This window comes from Talpa occidentalis, unplaced genomic scaffold (assembly GCF_014898055.3).
Source record: "Talpa occidentalis isolate TD23 unplaced genomic scaffold, MPIMG_talOcc4v2.1, whole genome shotgun sequence".
NCBI lineage: Eukaryota > Metazoa > Chordata > Mammalia > Eulipotyphla > Talpidae > Talpa > Talpa occidentalis.
Window position 1 is genome coordinate 132,377,160 of NW_026555331.1, and position 19,970 is coordinate 132,397,129.

The 19,970-nt window shown below is 37.1% G+C and overlaps 1 protein-coding gene across 2 annotated transcripts in view; it reads right to left on the reverse strand.

The window, feature by feature from the left end:
- TSPAN12 (tetraspanin 12) overlaps positions 1-19,970 on the reverse strand; it is a 63,855-nt gene that overhangs the window by 30,979 nt on the left and 12,906 nt on the right. For both annotated transcript variants that reach the window (XM_037512223.2, XM_037512230.2), the window contains exons 3-4: positions 18,310-18,392; positions 16,796-16,931 (exon numbers count right to left, since the gene is read on the reverse strand). In XM_037512223.2, the coding sequence (XP_037368120.1) occupies positions 16,796-16,931; positions 18,310-18,392 (219 nt within the window). The remainder of the gene's footprint in view (positions 1-16,795; positions 16,932-18,309; positions 18,393-19,970) is intronic.

Sequence of the window (19,970 nt, forward strand, 5' to 3'; positions counted from 1 at the left end):
GTGGGACCCTCCTCCGGTGGCCGGGGAGCAGCTGGGGATTGAACCGGCGCTGCAGAGGCCGCGGGCAGCTTCGCAACCCAGCGCTCAACTGCTGCGCCACCGGGGAGGCCCAAAAATGACTTGTTCTTAACTGTTGCCAAAAGAGGGGAAGCAAATTAGAAGATATGGAAACTCAGCTGGTTTTCTAGTAGGTCTATGATATATTTCTTATGATTTAAAAATACAAATCATTACTATTAGTTTTAATTTGTTTCCTTCATGTAAAAAATAAAAATGAATATCTTTGCATAATCTCTTAGACAATACTGTGACTTAAAAATAATTGGTTCAAAAGAAAACATATTTTCTTAAGTGGATCCCATTTTACAACCACTTTTATTTTCAACATAAAAAATACACAATACTAAGCTTCAGCCTATGCAGATCTCATTTCCAAGCATCGCTTTAAAGATCTTTGCCTTGAAAATGAAGGTTGGAAGAAATTTTGTGACTATAGTACTCTAAGTCAGTTTTTCACCAAACTGTCCTCAATTTACTTCCATCAGTTTATTTTAAAAATTCTAGACATGGGCCTCCCCAAGTGGTGCAGGCGGTTGAGCGCAGCGCTGTGAAGCTGTCCGCAGCCTCTGCAGCGCAGGTTCGATCCTGGCTGGCCGGCGAGAATCCCACATGGCGCGGCAGACCTCTCCTGTCTCTCCTGCTGCTCCCCTCAGCAGTGTATCGCCAGTCTGCCTGTTCTGCTCCCCATCTGTCTCTGGTGAATCCTCTCACCCTCCTGCACCTTTGGCCTGTACCCTGGTTCTTGTATACATAAATAAATAAATCTTCAAAAAAAAAATTCTATACATGAACTATACTACATTTGCACCTTACATTACAAAAGTCTAAAGGTTCTGTAATTATATGGGAGGTAACTAGTCTTAACTGTGATAAGACCCTACAAGATAGTGAGATTCCAGAGAAAAATTACATTATGGGATTCTTCTGCTTCTCAGATCCCTAACCTAAATTCTTTTCAAAATTGATATGTGTTTACAATAAAAACTGAAGCAGCCCTGAAAAGGTAAGATATCTCTAAAGATAAAACATGGACATGGTGAGAATTTTGTGTGTTGCTGGAAATACCTTATTCTCTTTCTGCTTTACCTTCTTCGTACTCACTTAACTGCCAGACCGTGGGTTCTGGCTGACAGGGATGTTGTCCTTAACCATGACTATTCATAGGAAATACCCTCACTTTGCCTTAGGGATAAACATGCAGATTTCCAGATTGATTTTTTTTTATCCTTTAAAATCTCATTTGAGCCATCTCTCTTGCCTCCTGAGGTCCCTGACCAGCTTAGATGTCTGTGCTGCACCAGCAGATGGGCCCCCAGTACAGCTCTTGTTCTTTGCCGTTTTACTTTCCTCCATCCTGTGTGTCAGGATTTCCCTGCCTGCTGTATTTCAGGTCTCGGAGACTTCAGCTTTTCAGCCAGTTGATTGTCTTACTCACAAGTCACAGTGCTCACTTGACTGCCTGACCATCAGTCCTGGTGGGCACAGATCTTGTTCTTAAACACTATATTCTCCCCAGCACCTAAGCAATATCTGTCACACAGCAGGTACTCAGTAAATAATGGTGGTAATAATGATCCGCTTTCCAAGTAAAAAGACCAATTTCTGGTTTCCTTGAGCTTCTTTAAGTTGGACCCTGAATCCCTTGTTAACATTTGACTCTCCCAGACTCCTACTTACTCATTTCTATTTTAAATATTGCCTCCTGTTACCCTCTGTGTCATTTTTGTGGTTTATACTGTGATAATCCAGTATGCTTTTAACCATGCACAATCTCCCCATCTGTCCTGAGCTATTATCGACCAAACACTTTTAAAAAATGAAGGAAGGGGAAGTATGTGTTTGTTTACACAAGGAAATTAGAATGAAATTATTTGCATTACACACTATTTGCTTTAAACATTATGCAACGCAGAGCTCCTTAAAATAGCTAAGGTCCTTTATTGTAATTACATTAAAATTCATGTTCTTTGAATAAATTTTATCCTTAAATATATGTTCATGAAAAAACTGCATCAAATAAGGCAAACTGATAATAGGACACACCCCCAAAAGAAGAAAAGAATGTGATGTTTTTTCACCAAGCCTTTCAAACTGAGGTTAATTACTTTTCAGTTCAAAAATGAGTTCCCTCACTGGGTTACATAACAGAAGGTTAACAAAATGCTGTATGTTAAATTGCTTTTTTTTTTTTTTTTTTTTTTTTTACTACACAGAGGAAGAACATGGACTTGAAATGAAATAGACCTGGCTTCAGATTCCTCCTCCTTTTTATACAAATGGGGAGACCTCGGGCAGACCACTAATTCTCAGTTTCCTCATTTCTAAAATGAGAATGTTGAAATTACCTTACAGTGTTGTGCTGAAGATTATATCACAGGTAAAGTACCCTTTCAATGTTAGCCATAATTATTTTTCAAAACATTTTAACTAGAAAACTAAAGCAGGAAGGGTGTGGAGGCCAGGGAACCCAACTTCTTTTTAAAAAGCAATGAAATCAGTTTGTCTGTTATCTTAATTAGGGTTGGCCACAGAATAACAAGAATGTCATAGGGTATGTCCTATATCTTTGCATAGGAAGTATTTGAAGAGGAAGGGCATGAAATCCCAACTTCCTATTTAAGCCCTGGGTGAATTGTGGGTATATGCATCTCCCATAGAAACAAAAGGGGCTCACACCCCCATTAATTCCCCCCATTAATTTCATCTTTTTCATATGAACAGACAAAATAGTAAAATCTCAAAGATGTCCTTTCTTAAACATTTATTTATAAAAATGATCTGGTTTTCCTAATCCCTGCCTCTAGGATTTCTCTGTAAATAAAGTTGATTAAACACATGTCCTTTTCCCTTCTCCCTCTTGAAATGTCACTAAAACAATAATAAGGGACATTTTAAAAGGCATAAATACAAAAATAAAGGAAAAGAAGACAACACCAAGTATATTTTAGAAGGTGACAAGAAGATACAAGAATAGCAAACCCTCAGCATTCCCCACCCAAAGCATAGTGTTTAGCCAGCAGTGGGGAAAATCAGTATCAACCTGACTCACATTACAGAGCCCAGCACACTCGGGTATGGGCAGCCTGGAAACCTCTGGAAGTGAGCAAAGCCAGGGCAAAAAAAGAGGATGATTTGTTGAAAACCTGTTCAAGATGTTAGATACCTCAACTCCTCTCCCCACGCTGCGGTGGGACTGTTCACTTTCAGCAATATGAAGTTGGAAGAGCTATCCTGTGGGACAAGAAAAATGAGTCTCAGGACTGGGGTCACTAGGAAGTGTAGAGGAAAAGTATAATATTAGGAACAGGGAACTGAAATTCAAATTTACACACACTTTCCACAAAAGTTCAAAAATCCAATCAAACCTAAATAGCTTTGGATTTCTCTATAGTATATGCGAAGCTGGAGGAACAAATTATTTCCAAGCTATACTTTTGTATTAGAGGTTAGTTATATATAAAGTCACTTTTAAACATCCAAGCTTTTAAATTTTATACCCTATGTATGTTTTTTCAGGAAACTACTAGAAGATGTGCTCTCTAAAATGAGAAATTAAACAGAGGAAGACAATGACTTGGATTCCAGGAAGCAAGGGATCTAAAATAAGAGGCAAAAGAAATCCCAGAACGGTAGTAAGGATATCCCATGATGGTAACAACTTCAGCAGGCCTAGACTGGAGCAGGTCTAGAACATTCTAAGAGAGATACCTTTGGGAAAAAAAAAAACAAAACAAACATTGCTAGAAAGTCCAAAATATTTGCATATATAAAGAGAAATATTATACTGGGAGAGTTAAACGTTTGAATTAGACAGAACTGCATGGAAAACAGTTATTAATTCCAAGAAAAACAAAGGGTTATTCTAGAAAGAAAAAGTAAACCCAGTACTTTACCTGGCCCAGTTGTGAAAAGCATTTACAAAGCCACAATTATGTAAACACTGATGTAATCAAATTATATGTCCATATTAAGGTATGACAGGAAATATGCTTGGGAGGTAGAGGGCATGAGGGCAAGAGAAGTTCCTAGTTCTTCAATGTCTATAGAAGTCAAAGGACTGCTTAAAAGTAAAAACTAAGAGAATGAGAAAGTTATATAATATGTGATTTAGAGATTTGGAAGTAAATTCCAAGGGAATCTGCTAATACTGAAAATGGCTGCTTCCTAGGGGTGAACTACTATCTTTCAAATTAAGCCTTTTAGAATTAAATGAACTGTGTACATGGTATGTATGAGGCACTCTGAGAAAAACTGAAACAAACAATAGCCCCCACCCCCGCCTTCCCCACTGCAAACTTATACATAGGCAAAAGAGAAAAATGTTGGTAGCAAGAAGATTTTATCCATACTTTACATAGTAAAAGCTATGCAAAAAAGCTGCAAATTGTAAGTAGACCAATAATATCTCATGGTTAATGAGATGAAAGGGAAACTTCACGCTCAGGCACCACAATCTTTTTGCTAAATGTACCTTCAGCAGCTCCTCCAAATAGGAGCGATTGTAAAATTCAAAAAATGTATACTTAACTGTGATTTCTAGATCCCCTCAGAGATCTCTTTCACTAGACCCTGTATAGAAATTTGGATCTCTCCTTCAATATTGTTCACTGAAGCCATATTTATACTCTGCTCAAATCAGTACAAGATGGATTATTTTCCACAATACCTCATTTCAGTCACAAAATTATGAAGCTTAGAATTCTATGCTATAGGCAATTTTGTTCAGTGAGAGAGGCCTGGATTTTGGCTTTTTTTGGGGAAGAGATATATATATGCATTCACATGTGTGTCTGTGTATAATTAAGTATTGTGAATATATAAATTATATATATGATTATATAATATATATTATACAATATATATTAATTATATAAATATATAAAATTAAAAGTATAAAAATCATATGTATATGTGTGTAAATGTATGTGTGTGAGCGAATGCACTATACACGTGTGGACATACATGAATCCTTTATTGTGCCAAAAGATTTATATACTTAAAAAAAAATTCTCCTCAAAAATATCACAAAAATGTCACTACCTCTACTTTTTAAAAAGAGAAAATGGAGCTAGAAACATTCATCCATGATGGAGGTAACAGAACACTGAGTTTTCAATGAACAGCATCCTGGATTCAGATCCCAGCTCTACCACCTAGTAGTTGAGCAAATTATTTAACCTCTCTGTGTCTCAGTGGCATCACCTGTGAAATGAGGATAACAGTGCTAATCTCATAGTATAGTTGGGAGAATTTAATGAGTAGATACCACAGAGATTGACACGCAGAACATATTGTAATGGGGATGGGGGTGGCAGTGTTAGCAATTCATCTTCCATAGACCCATAGCTTCTGAGCACACCTGCATACAAGTACATATTTACACAAGAATATAATAAACCTTTCTTGTCTTTGAGCTAGTCAGAAGCAACCTAAAAATACTTTGTTCCCATCTTTGACCTTTTGTAGTTGAAAAATAAAGATTAACAATAATAATGAAATTTTAAGGATAGCAAAAAAATTTCTTTTTTCCTCCCACCTACTATGGTTAATTAAAAGCACAAATGCTTCTTTGTCATTTCAAAATCCTTGACAAGTCATATCAACCATCTCATGTTCTCTTTTTATGTTTTGAGTTTATATTAAGTCAGTGAGGTAAGCTTCTATGATTGTGTGATCTTATTCAGATTTTATAATTTTTATAATGAAGCCTGGTGCCACGTAGTGCTTAACAGTTCATTAAACTGAACTTTTATAAAAGCACTAATAAATAAATGATTTATTTTCTTTTTATATATTTAATTCTTTGCTGCTAATTTTATAATAGTAAAATTTATTGATATAAGTAAAATTGTTATTAATGAATATTAGTCCTTTAATATTAATATAATCAACATTTTAATTGCTGCTAATATTAATTGATACTGATATTAAATGATAATGAAATTGCTAAGAAAGTAATATTTTCTTTTATATAAAATACTTTTAATAATTTATACTATGGGGGAAATGAATTTATTTTTAAATTTACATTAAGGCAGAAAAGCAATCTGCCGTAACAAAGCCAATCCATTTATCAGCAGTTGAAAAATATAGAAGTAATATACATTTGTTACTAAGAGGACTTTTACAGGAAATATATCCTATTATTGTAAAACTTATTCTATCCAGCTGCATGGACAGGACTTTAAGATACACACTATGTAAAGAAAACAAAAAAATCCCAACCAATCAAAAATAGATAAAGCAGTTATTTTCCAAACAATTTCAATATAAATACCAACTTGAAAAGAATTTTTACATTTAAACAAAATCATAGTAAAAAACTTTTACATAAACTTTTTTGTATAAGCAAGTAGATAACCACCAAATATTAGGGAACCCCTTCAGTCAAAATGTTTCATTGAGAGCAAATTAAAAACGAAAAACACTGTGAAAGTTATTTTAACTTGCTACTCTCTTAATTTATAATTAAACACTCAGACTATTTTTTTCATAAGGAACATTCAACATAAGTGGAAACCAGAAAAGTCAAATTTGCTTATCTTGGAAAATTAATACAACCTGAGATTCACCTCCCCTCAAATAAAAGCTATTTCTAAATATAACATACTTTACTAGACATTTTAATATTTTAAAACATGGTAACTTTTGACTACTATCTACATGCTACACAACCAACACTTTTAATAAACAAAAAGTTTAGATTAAAGGCCTGAATTCACCAAATGATAAATGATAAACTCCAGTCTCTACCCTGTCAAAGACTAAACTCTGCAAGCTTTCAGTGCTAAGTATCTTCATGTCAGTTGTTTATTTTTCCTTTCCTGGTGATTGGAGGTTTAAAAATATTATATTACTTATAGTTAGTAAATAAGAGAATTCCAGTGCCAAATATTTGTACAAGATAATGGAACAGCCGACATTCTGTTAAGAATCCACTGGGGCTAACCTACTCACAGTCCAAAAACACTTGCTGCTTAAAACACAAAAGCACACAAAGCCTCTGTTTCAGCCTCATCGCAAAAAAATGATGTCGCAGCAGAAACACGGTTGGTCTTTTCTGAAGCCCATTTATTCACCCTGATTCAGGTCTCAATACAAATTTTTCAAAGAAAAGGCGACATGAAATGACCTTTCCTTTAAGCATCATAAATGCAATGAGGGCAGTCTAATTTAGGAAAAATCTAGAACTATAAACCAGTTTTGGATGAAATAAAATCTCGTAACTCCTGAGCCCATGCAGAAATTCAAGCCAAGGTAAGAAAGTATGGGGTACAGTATGGTCCTTTGTTCATGCTTACACTTGAATAAATGTAGAAGAATATCTCTTATGATGTATCTTAATTTAATCCTTTTTCCAACTTGATTTACACTAGTAATTGCCAAGCTATACTTTATCAAAGATGTTAGTAACATTCAAATGAGTACATATGTGCTGTGTGTGCTATTCAACTATTAGACAGAGGAATGTGTTATGTCAAGATCTGAGGGACTGAGCCAAGGGGTTGGAGTTTCCAGAGTCAATGATCTATATCATGAGAGGTAAAGCATTAAGGGTGAGGCAATAAAATAGCTGGACACGCAGGACAGGGCACCGCGTAATGGTTTCTGTTGCTTTGTAAGCTGGGTCAGCTAAAGTCTGCGTGCACAGCCCTCTCTCAAAAGATTTACAGGGTGTTACTGGTCTCTGAAGAGACTTCTCTACATCTTATCGGGCCATTCCTCAGAGTGTGAGATGGGGTCCTCACCACCAGAACCCAGACAGGAAAGTACAAAGAGGAAGGAATCTTAGAAATAGCCTCAGCAACGCAGACAAAAGGATTCCAGACTCAGGAAAAACCACATGTGAGTAATGATAGTCATTAAATTTTCACCAAAGTTGCCTACAAATCATTAATTCAGTCTAATTAATAGAAGATACAGCTTGGTATGAAATAGCATGAATTATAGAACAATTTGAAAGAAATGCACTTTTGTTGAAACAATTATTTGAATGATAACAATGTTGAAGAGTAGAGGCCTCAAAGACCTGCTTTTACAAACAGATCCACAATGATGTGAAAGGGGCATATCTGTTATCTGTAGGCTCACTGTAGGGCAAGTGAAATGCTCAGGCTTTTATGCCATTTGCCTCTGTGGCTATCACCTGTGGCCTTAAATGCGGAGGATGCTTGGGATTGTGGGCTAGGAGGACGCATGCCTGATGGTGGATGCCTGAGGTATGGTGTGGGCATGCGTAAGTGGACACACCTGAGCCTGGAGGCGGAGGTATAAGGGCAGCATCACTCAGACGAAAGAACAGCTATGGCAAGACAGCTATGGAGGAGCAACAAGAGGACAAGTGACTACAGAGAGGTAAGACCACAAGATGATGCCAGAGAGAGCACAAAGAGAGAGAGTAAAGATTCGTTGGGGGCTGGGAGCTCGGTTGCCTGCATGCCTCCCAGCAACCCCCCTGCCTTGCCTGAGCCTTCTGGTCCCACTGCCTGCCCCCTCTGCGCCTGGCTGCTGCCACTGCACTAATGCTCCCAACATGCTTCAAAAGTTTGTCCCAAAGAAGTGGAGCTATGCCACCACCCTCTGATACTAGTCAATTGTTTAGCAACTGTTCCGTTTTTTTTCCTCTTCTTCCCCGGAGGCTGGAAAATAGCTGCAACATTCCAAGGAACTACTGTTCTAACTCCTCCACAGGAGTGGTTCAGGCTGGCCTGGTGTTCCTAAGGGCACCTTAGCCCAGCATCCTGGTGCCTACTTAACCTAAATAACTACATTTTTGCAATTAACCTAAACTGAACAAATTCAGGTGAACTGAAACTTGTTGATAATGTACATCTGGAAAATACTCTGAAATGCTAGACAGACTTCCCACCTGAATATCCTTATTCTTTCCTGAGTAAAAGCCCACTGTTAGAATAATGTCTTCCATTATCTCTTTTATCACTGAAAAGGGTTCTGTAAATGTAAAGCCCCTTAGTCCAGAGTGGTAAGACTGAGTAGCTATTTTCTCCCAAATATATGAGCAAAAGGCCCAGAAGCTGCCAAGCACAGGTTTATGCAGTAAAAGATGAGATCACATCTTTCATCAGCTCACAAAGCTTCAAACTACAGAGTGGGTTGGCATGACATTCCAGGCTCTCCAGATTCTGGCCCATGGTTTCACAGCCAGCTCAGTCCTGCTCACCTGGCACATCCTTTCCCTATGACCAACACACACTCTTTTCCAGACACACCATGGGCTGCCAATCTTATCACAACTGCTCCCTCCACCAGTCTATCAGTTCCTAACCCCCTGTGGTTCAAGAGTCAACTGGACCTTGCTCCCCAAGCAATGGCCCTTCTGGGAAGTTTTGCCTACTGGTCCAGGATTCTCTACCCGCACTTAGCTCACCCCCATTAGATATATCCAAATACTTCTTCAAGACCCTTTATTAAAAGTTCTCAACAGAACACTGCTAGTATTCCTTGGAGTTCTTATAATGTACTTTAGATAACAGAGGATTTTTTTAAAGATTTATTTTTATTTGTTTATGCATATAAGAACTGGAGTGTAGGCCAGAGGTTCAGGGGGGTGAGAGGATTCACCAGAGACAGAGTGGGGAACAGAACAGGCAGACTGAATGAAATACACTGCTGAGGGGAGCAGCGGGCACAACAGGAGAGGTCTGCTGCGCTATGTGGGTCAGCTCCCTGGCCAGGGATCAAACCCAGGCCACTGTGGCTGGGGATAGCTTGACTATTTAGCTGACACTTTAACCCCTGCACCAGCAGGGAGGCCATAAGATATTTCAAATAAATAGGGCAAACCTCTCATTTTCTCCTAAAAGTTATGTCATTCTGTCAACTCAGCTTTTCAAACCCTGCACAGAACTTGAAATTTTAAAATAGTTTATTTCACAGAAGAAACACTGAAAAAATTCACAAATTTACTTAATTAGAAATGGTACTTTCACGGACAAGTATAATCTAATAAAATCTCTTCTTAAAGGCAATATTTCTAAATATCTTCATAGTTATAGTCACTTTGAGGAAATTGTTAGTTTGTAAATTCTAAAGTTTTAAAGCTAAAATAATGGTAATTTCAAGATATTTGTGAGTTAGACAACTAAAATTTAAAACTATAGATTTTAAGGAATTTTAACTAATATGTCAACATAAAACACATGTATCGATCGAAGAGATGTTTCTAATGAATGAAAAAACTATTTTTGAATAATATCTCATGCCCTGGTATTAAGTAAATACAAACATTACTCTCCTGTCCAATTCTTTATCCATAAGTCATCTCAGCTGTCTTCTGCATTCAGCTGCCTTTCTCCAGTCCCCAATGTCTTAGTTCAGAGCCTGTCCCTGTCTTCCAAAGATGCCAGTGCTTCTCAAACATTAAGTGTCAATTTATCCCACACTGGAAACACCCACTGACGCCCTACCACCCAGGAGATAACATCAGACTCTCTCCTACAAAGACCTTTATAACTATGCACCATAACCATACTGAATTTCTAGGTTTTCCCTACACTTGCCATCTTTTCCCCCTCCATATCTTTGCACACACTCTTCACATTGTTCTAAGTCCCCTTACTTCCCCTTCTCCAGCAGAAAGCTACACACTCTGAATACCCAGCTAAATAAGATTCGCCTATGAAACCTGACAGAAGATTCCTATTGCCTCTTAGCCTGTATCCCCATAGTAATTTTTTGATAACTTTAATATGTTTGCTTGGTTATTTTCTTTATATTCTTGAGATACTAAATTTTGTATCTCAAGTGTATCACAGACTGGGTACCCAATGTATACTTAAGGTGGGAAAAAGGAAAAGGAGAATACAAAGGAAAGAAGGAAAAAAAGAACAGAAACAGATGGATTCTTTCATGAAAGGAGAAAAAAAACCAAGGTCGAATTTTTACAATTCCTTTTATAATAAAGACTTCAAAAGTTTATATTTTTAAAAGTTAAGTGGCTATTCAGTGTCTTGGACTCATAAATGAAGCATAGCTAATTCTTACAGAAATAATGTCAGTAACTAATTAAATGTATTCTGATAGCAGCGTGGCACAGTGAAACATGCCTGGCTTTGGGCACAGACTGCATCTGAATACTAATGAGAGCACCCACCAGCTGTGAATCTTTGGGCCTCCTGCCTTTCCTTCATGTATAAAGTAAGTCTAACCATATACTTGCTATAAATATTTTCTGAGCAAACAAAGGTAAAACACTGGGCAGATGCGAAAGGGGTCTGGGGGCGGGAGTAGTTAAGTGATATGCCAGACCTTGATCAAGAAATAAAATTGTTAGGTTATCAATAAAATTATAAACAGAAAATAATCAAGATATTACAGCTAATAGTTTAATTATAACAGTTTAATTAATGACTTATAGCTAGCTATGTACTTATAAAATTGATAACTATTTAAGAGAAGACCATATACCAAGGGTCTATAGAAAATTATTATTTAAAGATATTCTAGTTTTGCATTACTATTTTAAATCAAAAGAACTGAGGATGGTAAATTTCCTCATGCCCCTTAAAAATACACTTGATTTCTATTAGGAAATCATTCCAGATCTCATTCAATTGCTGTACATTTTAAGAAAACTTTAAAAATGTTTCCAAAAATTTTTAGCCATATGCAAATTCTCTGGAATAATAACATTGAAAAAAGAAAGAACACTTTCCCCTCTAAACACGAGGTTCGGGTCTTAAACATGTGAGGAGCGTCCAGCATGATCTGACCACTGCTTGACCGGTGGGTTGCTGGCCTCCGAGCATACAGGAGCTTCCCACTCTGACAAACGACAATCTCGGGATGGTGACATTCAGCTGTTGTGGATATTGTAAACATGTCTGTTCAATCTGTTTACATTCCCCCTGAGTTGGCACAGCTTTCCTAATGCCTATGTTAATAACAAGGTAGAATTGCAATAACAAATGAATTTCATTTAGTCTACAGCTAAAAGCCTTGGAAAGTACCCATCTAAGGCTGAAAACCAATTTCCACTTAGCTTTAATTTCTCTTTTAAAGAGAAAAGGAAATTCTGCTACTGAAATTACTTTGAAAGTCATGGCATCATCAAGTTTATTTTCTTAGTCATTTTTGGCTTGTTTTCTCAATATAATTAGAATTTAATTATTCCTAATCTCTTCATAGAAATATATAAAAGTTGCTGTTCTATGACAGTTTCATATTTATGAAGAACATATCCAGTTAGAATAGACTTACCAGATTTAACCAATAAAAATACAGTATATTCATCTACATTTGAATTTCAAATAAATAATGTTTAAGTACTTCTATCTCATAAACAGGATAGAATCGTTCATATGAAAATATTCATTTTTTTAATCTGAAACCCCAATTTGGCACATACTTATACTAAAATAATATCCTTTATCTATAGAGCATTGCCTACCCCCACCCAGGATGTCCTATATTTGGGAAACTTAAATCAGGGTGCTTTAATATCTTGAATCTATAATTCAATACAAGGGTCAAATCCATAATCAAGATTTACCAAAAGTATATTTTCCTACCGATGGTATCTTAGCCTGGGCAGGGTTTTTTTTTTTTTTTTTTTTTTTTTTTTTTGCAGGGGGGCGGGGGAGGCAGGTGCTGGGATGGTAGGTTAGAGGAAGGGCCAGAGGATAGTAAGAGGGAAAGTTGGTTTTAAAGATCAGTCTTGAGGTTCTGTCCCTTTTTCCTGATCAGTCTGATGAACAATGGCATTCTGACTTTTGTTTGAGCAGCATCCTAGCCCAGCTGCTAGCTCTTTATTAATCATTCAAAAGATTTGGAGGCTTTCAGTGATACCTGTCTTTTAAAAAATAGCTTCCTTCTGCTAATCTGGGTTTTTTTTATAGGTATTAAAAGTGAAACGGTTGCCTTGCAAATATTTGTCAAAGATCTAACATCAGGACATAATTTGTATTAGTTTTTCTGCCTCTGACAAGCTGTTCCCCTTGTAGTCTAAATCTAACAGCCAGGCTTCTTCCTTAAAATCTCACTCACTTGACCATTTTTCAGACACTATCCTCTCTCTGATAGACTGAGCATTCGTCTCATTTCCTGTCCATCATTCAATTTAATAAGATGTATTAAAGCAATAGGCACAGCAAATGGTTCACGTTATGAAGTTCTTTAGAGTCTGGCAGTTTGGGCTTTATAATATAATAAGGGGAATGCACTAGACTTTACAGGTTTATAATAAGGGGAATGCACTAGACTTTACAGGTTGAGGAGTCTGTTGGTGATATCGGTAAAGGCCAGGAAATGGCTTGGCAGTCAGAAGCACTGAGTTCTACTCCAAATTATGTCCCTCGCTGAGTGACGTTGGGTATGTTACTGAACGTTTCTGAAACTTTTAATAATCTATTTTAGATGACTGTTGTTGGGCTTAAAATAAAAGATTGTAGGGGAAATATTTTATGCAAAGTGAGACATATTTATAAGCACTTAGGAAAGGCAGCAATTATATAGTAAAATAGTTAAGTTGCTACAAATACATTGTTGAATCTGGACTAGCATGGTCTGAATAGAAAATTCTCCATTTACTAGCTATGCAAATTTAGGGAAATCACCTAGCCTCTCTGAGCCTCATTTCCTTACCAGCATTATGGGAATAATAATCACAACTGTGGTGTTAGAATTATGGAGAGGACAAAATTGATTAATTTGTGTAAAACTCTTCATATAAAAAAATGCATGTGAAGAGTATCATAAGCAACTGAAAAATGTTAACTTATTTTCATCACCATGTTTGTCATTATTATTATTACAGGAGGCAGGATTTCATCAAGACAAGTCTTAATGGGCTTGTAGCATTTAAACAAAGTATTGAAAAGAAATTCCCAGCCAAGGGGGCAACAAGAATAAGAGCAGAGAAGAAAAGAGCAAGAACAGTTTATTTAGGAGTCAGAAAAAAAGTAAGTTTGACCAGAGAATAATGAATAGGTTAGAAAGCTAAACATGGCAGATGAAGGCTTGAGAACTGAAGAGTTTGATGAAAGATGAAGGTGTCTCTAAATCCTTCATTACCCAACAGTGAGTCTTTCATGCTTTCAAAACAGAGGAGTAATGCAATTAAATTAACCTGGTGGTATTGGTTTAAAGTAAATTAAAAAGAGAAAACAGAGACAGGAAATTAGGGGACTCTGCACTGTTTCAGCAAGAAGTCAGGAGAGTTGGTAGCTGGGCATTTCAAATAATAATACAAAAGAGAAGAAATATTTCCAGGATTGTAAAACCAGACCTATAGAACTCAGCAACTATTTAGAGTAGGAGGCTATGGAAGAAAGCCAGAGAAGGAATTGTCTGAGCATCAGATCAGATGCAGATTGGTAATTGGAAGTCAAGACCATGTATCATGGGAAAAGCTATGCTGGGTCTAGACAAGAGTAAGACTATAAACTTGCCAAGAGACAACAGACAACCCAATGGGAGTGGAGAATAAATTGCCACAGGCTGTCAATGGGAAGCAGAAGTCAAGACATAGATGGTAGCCATGGACAGAGGGAACAGCAGCACATAAAAAGGTGCATTGTGGAAACAATGTGCAAAGGGGGAGGATTGATAAAGACAGTATCAATTTCCGCTCCAGTCTCCTAGAGGGGCCCTCTTAGGGCTGAGCTTGGAGTTCCTCTTTTCTGGTCTTAGAGCACTGGGGTAAATTTGACTATAGGCCTCATCAGACAGTAGTGGAACTGTCGGTGTGTCTATCATACACACTGTTCTGTTGGTTAAAATTAGCAGTGCCTGTATTCTCAATAAGTCTTTAAAGAATGAACAAATGAATGAACAAGTCAGTGGCTCTTGGAACCTCAGGGCTCCATGTCACTTTTGCTTCATTGGGTTCTTTCCAGCATTAACAAACTAGCTTCTCACTGAGACACAATTAGATTGCTCTTTGCTAATTTCTTTAAGGAGCCTGATGGAAACCATCAATGGTTCTCAAAATGTGTTCCTAAAAGCCTTTGAAGTTCCATAAAATACGCTCCTCTACCCTACCCCATCCCATACTCTAGAGACAATGACAGTCATATAAGCTGGGGAAAAGAAAAGAGCTGTCATAATTAAAATGGTTGTGTACACTGGACATCATTCTCTAAGGCTGTGGTTTTTAAATTTTCTGAAATTTTTTTAAGTTTAAAATAACTTATCTATTCTTAAAACTACAAGTTGCATTTAAAGGAAGTCTCATTATTTATATTTCAAATATTGTCCAAATATCTTAAATTGCAACCTAAAATTCTAATCCCCTCCACCATTATTCTTCTCACTGTAAACCAAAGTGAAGAGAAGAAGGAAATGGGCATGTTCCCCCCTCTCTGACTGTGGTTTATTTTCTCTAGCATTTTCTGTTTTCCTATCACAGACCTGAAGGTTATCTTCCAAGAAGCTGAGGAACACATTAACACAGGTTGTTCCTGAGAAAGTCAAAGCTTTAGTTCAGGCTCACACTGTGATTCTGTTTCAATTGGTGAGGGATGGAAGCCAGTCAAGCACTGGTGTGCTGGAGCTGGTTCCTGAGAGCCAATTTCTGCTCTCTTTCTCCAACTTTGCAGTCAATGATACCAGGGAGATAGCATAAAATCAACCGTGCTGGCAGGATTTACACCATAGAAAACATCAAATGCTACAAGTCAGGCTTTTTTATCCCCCAGAGATCCAGCATGTCAGAACAACGTTCAAATATTTTTTAAATTTCCCTGAAAAAAATGAATGCATGGATGGCTTTGAGAACTGCTGCAAATAAAGGAATATACTCGATGAATTCATTTTCTGAGGAATGTTATATGTCTGCAATTACATGTTAGTGCCTCACTTCCTGGTGCCACAAACATACAAATATTTTATATACTCAGTGCACTTCAAAAAAGAAACCAAAAAACCTCTATGTAAGTTCTATTTTTAACTGACTCAAATGTTGATTAAGAGTTTGCTAATTTGGAATTAAAAATCCAATCACTGTTTTTAGAATCATAGAATTTGAATACTGAAGGGGATTTAAGACTTATACTAGTCCAGATATATCAGAATAAAAAAAATAAAACCAAAACCTAAGATGACAGAAACTGAGGCATATGATATCCACCAACTGATGTCAAGCAGTGCTAAGACTGTAAGGTCTGTCTGCTACTTCACCCCCTAAATTTCCATGTATGTTTATATGGCAAGTTTGTCTTTTTTTTTAAAAAAAAAAAGATTTATTTATACAAGCACTGGGGTACAGGCCAGAGGCGTGGGAGGGTAAGAGAATTCACCAGAGACAGAGCAGGGAGCAGAACAGGCAGAAAGACCGAAATACACTGCTGAGGGGAGCAGCTGGCCAGACAGGAGAGGTCTGCTGCACCATGTGTCTTTAAAAGGAAAGAAAGAAACAGAGTTCCATTATAATTTCTTAATATTCCTGAGGGGCATTTGAGAGGGAATAAGGTCCATGATTGTAGAAAGGCTTCAAAGTTTCAAATGAAAACGTCAACATATGACCCACACCCAGGTAAAAAAAAATTAATAGCACGTGGATTTCCATACCGCATCATTTGAGTCCAGCAAACACTTGTATTGAAATCATCTCTCATGGAAAGAATGCTTCCCTTCTCACAGGAAGTCAAACAATTACCACAGATTAGTGTGCTGTGATCACGGTTTCCCAAGCACGTAATCTTATGCACTCATGAAAAAATCAGACATTCCTGGTTGGTCTTTTTAACCAAAATAAGGAGAAGAATAAACACTGTACCCAGGCAAGAAGCAACAGATTTCTTTTCACTGTTCCACAGTATCCTAACATGCCCACAATGATGAGGAAGCAGCAAACAGCAATCATGACCGGATGAACCACAGGAAAGTAAGTCAGGATGACAGCCTCTTCAACCCTGAAAGAAGAAAAATCATGTCATTTATAAATAAAATATAATCCAAATGCACCCAGGACATAGTAGAAGGAACAACTGTGGTTTGCGTTAATAATCTTTTTAGTCAACATACCTCAAAATTGATGACTGTATTGCTTTTTCAAAATCACTAATTTGCTTGCTTGTTTTATTCTTGTATAAGGTGGTTTAGTTTTCTCTACAAGTGGTACCATTTCTACCTCAACTCATTTAAAATATATGGTACGGTAGGTGTCCTCAATAACAAGTCAATCTATTATTAGCTCTAAAGTCTTAGGCTAAGGAAACCACAAGGACCATTTGCTATTTCCCAGCTAACAAGAATCTCCTTCTGCTTCTCTGATCTAAGTCTCCATGTGCTGTACTTTCATTTTTCCTGACAACTGGTCCTTCCCCAGAATGTGATGACTGCTATGTTAAGAAGGAAAATTGGTCCATATTAAAAGAAAGAGGGAGGGCCTCCCCAGTGGCGCAGTGGTTGAGCGCTGGGCTGCGAAGCTGCCCACAGCCTCTGCAGCGCCGGTTTGATGAAGCTGGCGAGTGTCCCACATGGTGCGCAGACCTCTCCTGCCATGCCTGCTGCTCCTCGCAGCAGTGTATTTCATCAGTCTGCCTGTTCTGTACCCCGCTCTGGCTCTGGTGAATTTTCTCACCCTCCTGTACTTCTGACTGTACCTGGCTGTACCTGACTGTACCCAGTGCTTGTATAAATAAATAAATAAATCTTTAGAAAAAAAATAAAAGAGGGAGAAAGATGATTTTTGCTAGGAAACTATAAAAAAATATCATTAACCAGAAGCGTAAAAATAAAGATAACAAAAACTTACCATTACTATACTAACTGCTTACTAAGCTCCACCATGGTAAAGACTTTACAAAAATTTTTTTTCTCAGTTAACTCTTACGATAATTCAAAGTGGTCTGTATAAACTCAATCTCTGAATAAACTGAATCTCAGAGAAATTAAGTAATTTGCTCCTTGTGATGTTAATGGAACAATCCTTGAAACTGGAGGAGAAAGTGACTTTTGGGGGGTATGACTTTCATTAGCTCAGGAAAATAAAGGCAAGAAGTTGTCAAGGAAAAGTACTTATGCTGCCTTTTATTCATAAACATGACGTGGCTGAAACAGTCAGGACAGGGACAGAACTACCAAACCCAGAAGTGTGTCTATGGCCTGCGGCACCCTTAATAAGAATACACCAGTTCCTTTAATAAAGGTTGTCACTCACTGGAGGATCAACTTTCCAAATGATGGTGGAAGAACACAGCCATCTAAACAGCTAGAGGCAAAGTTACTTAGAAACTAGCATATGAGGAAAACTGAGGAGAGAAATCAATCATTAATTATAAAGCCTACCTTGTCTCTGCAGTTAAAGTCAGAACATTATTTAGGTAGTCCCTCATCCAAGCTGAAATTGCCAACACACTGATGGACATTAGCTGGGGGAAAAAAAAAAATATACAAACTGGTTACTGAGGACTTATGCAACATCCCTTGCCGGATTAATACTTTTGAAAACGAAGGACTTTCATTACATAACTATTGTTTTTCCTAATTACCATTTGCCACCTGTTGAATATTGCTATAAATATCTGTCATTCTGTTTTGTAATCGTATCATAGCCACAAAATAGAAAGTCACCCAGTAGGATACAGAAAGTTAGATGGCTGATTCCAGGTTCAGGATGGAAATTGCTTAAGATGAGAAAGCCATAGAACAACTAAATCGTCAAGCACACAAAATAAGCCTAAAACACACTGTCACATTTAAAAGCAAGGAATCAAATACTACTGAGTTTGTCCCAAAAAGTCACAAGAGCTAAACTGAAAAGGGCTTACATTGGTTAAATAATAACACAATGATTGAAACATATCAACATGCTAAAATCTATGAAATCATAGTAATACTTAAAACTCAGTGATCTTAATAATACTTAAAACTCTGGTATGAGGTTGGACACTCAAATTGTTATTTAGAAAACTGCCAAGAATTTAGTATTTATCCTATCTTTCTTGCATTCCTGCATAGCTAAAGAGAAAACTGAGGATTTATTGAAAGTTTTCACAGAAGAATTTCAGCTAACATGTACAAAAAGCATGATAGAGTATCACTCTAGAATAATGATAGAATTTCATATTTAACAATCCATTCTGACATAATGCACCTCTGGGTAAAGATCCTCTATGGCTGACAAAATAACCAAGTCAATGGTTTTCAGTGCCATTTGTACATTACAATTACTGAGAGTTCTTAAAGAATTACTGAGCCCAAATCTACTCTGAGAGTAGAGTCTAGCCATCAGAAATATATAAAGGCTCCACTGATGTCCTAATGTGTAGTCAAGGACTGAGAACTACTGCATTATGTGAAAGGCTGATGGAAGGGAGCCATCAGGCTGGTGAAAAATATGGGATCCCACTGATTGGTCTCAGGATCACCAAAGAGACAACCAGACTCAAAATGTCTCTTGATGTGATGGAATTTGAGGTACACAAAAATACCCTGTATTTTTACCAAAAAGTCAAACCTGAATGTAATCAAACCTCCAGCTCTACTTATAGGAAATACAAGGAAAAGTGCTAAATGTACTACATGCCACCACAGGAATACAATCAGCAAAATTGAGAAGATGAGAAATTTTACTGGACAAATGATCTGGCTTTTTCAATTAAAAAAATAAGTGAAAATTTTTTAAAAAGGAGAAACTCTTAAAGATTAAAGGACATTTAAGAGGTTACCCAGTGCTATATGTTAACCTGTTTTAGCTTCTGATTCAAACCAACCAAACACATGTTTCAATATGACCAGATATTTGATAATACTAAGAAGTTATTTTATTTTTTAAAGATTTATTTATTTATTTATTTGTTTGTTTATTTATTTATTTATTTATTTATTTATACAAGCACTGGGTACAGTCAGAAGCACGGGAAGGTGAGAGAATTCACCAGAGCCAGAGCCGGGAGCAGAGCAGGCAGAAGGACCGAAGTACACTGCTGAGGGGAGCAGCGGGCGGC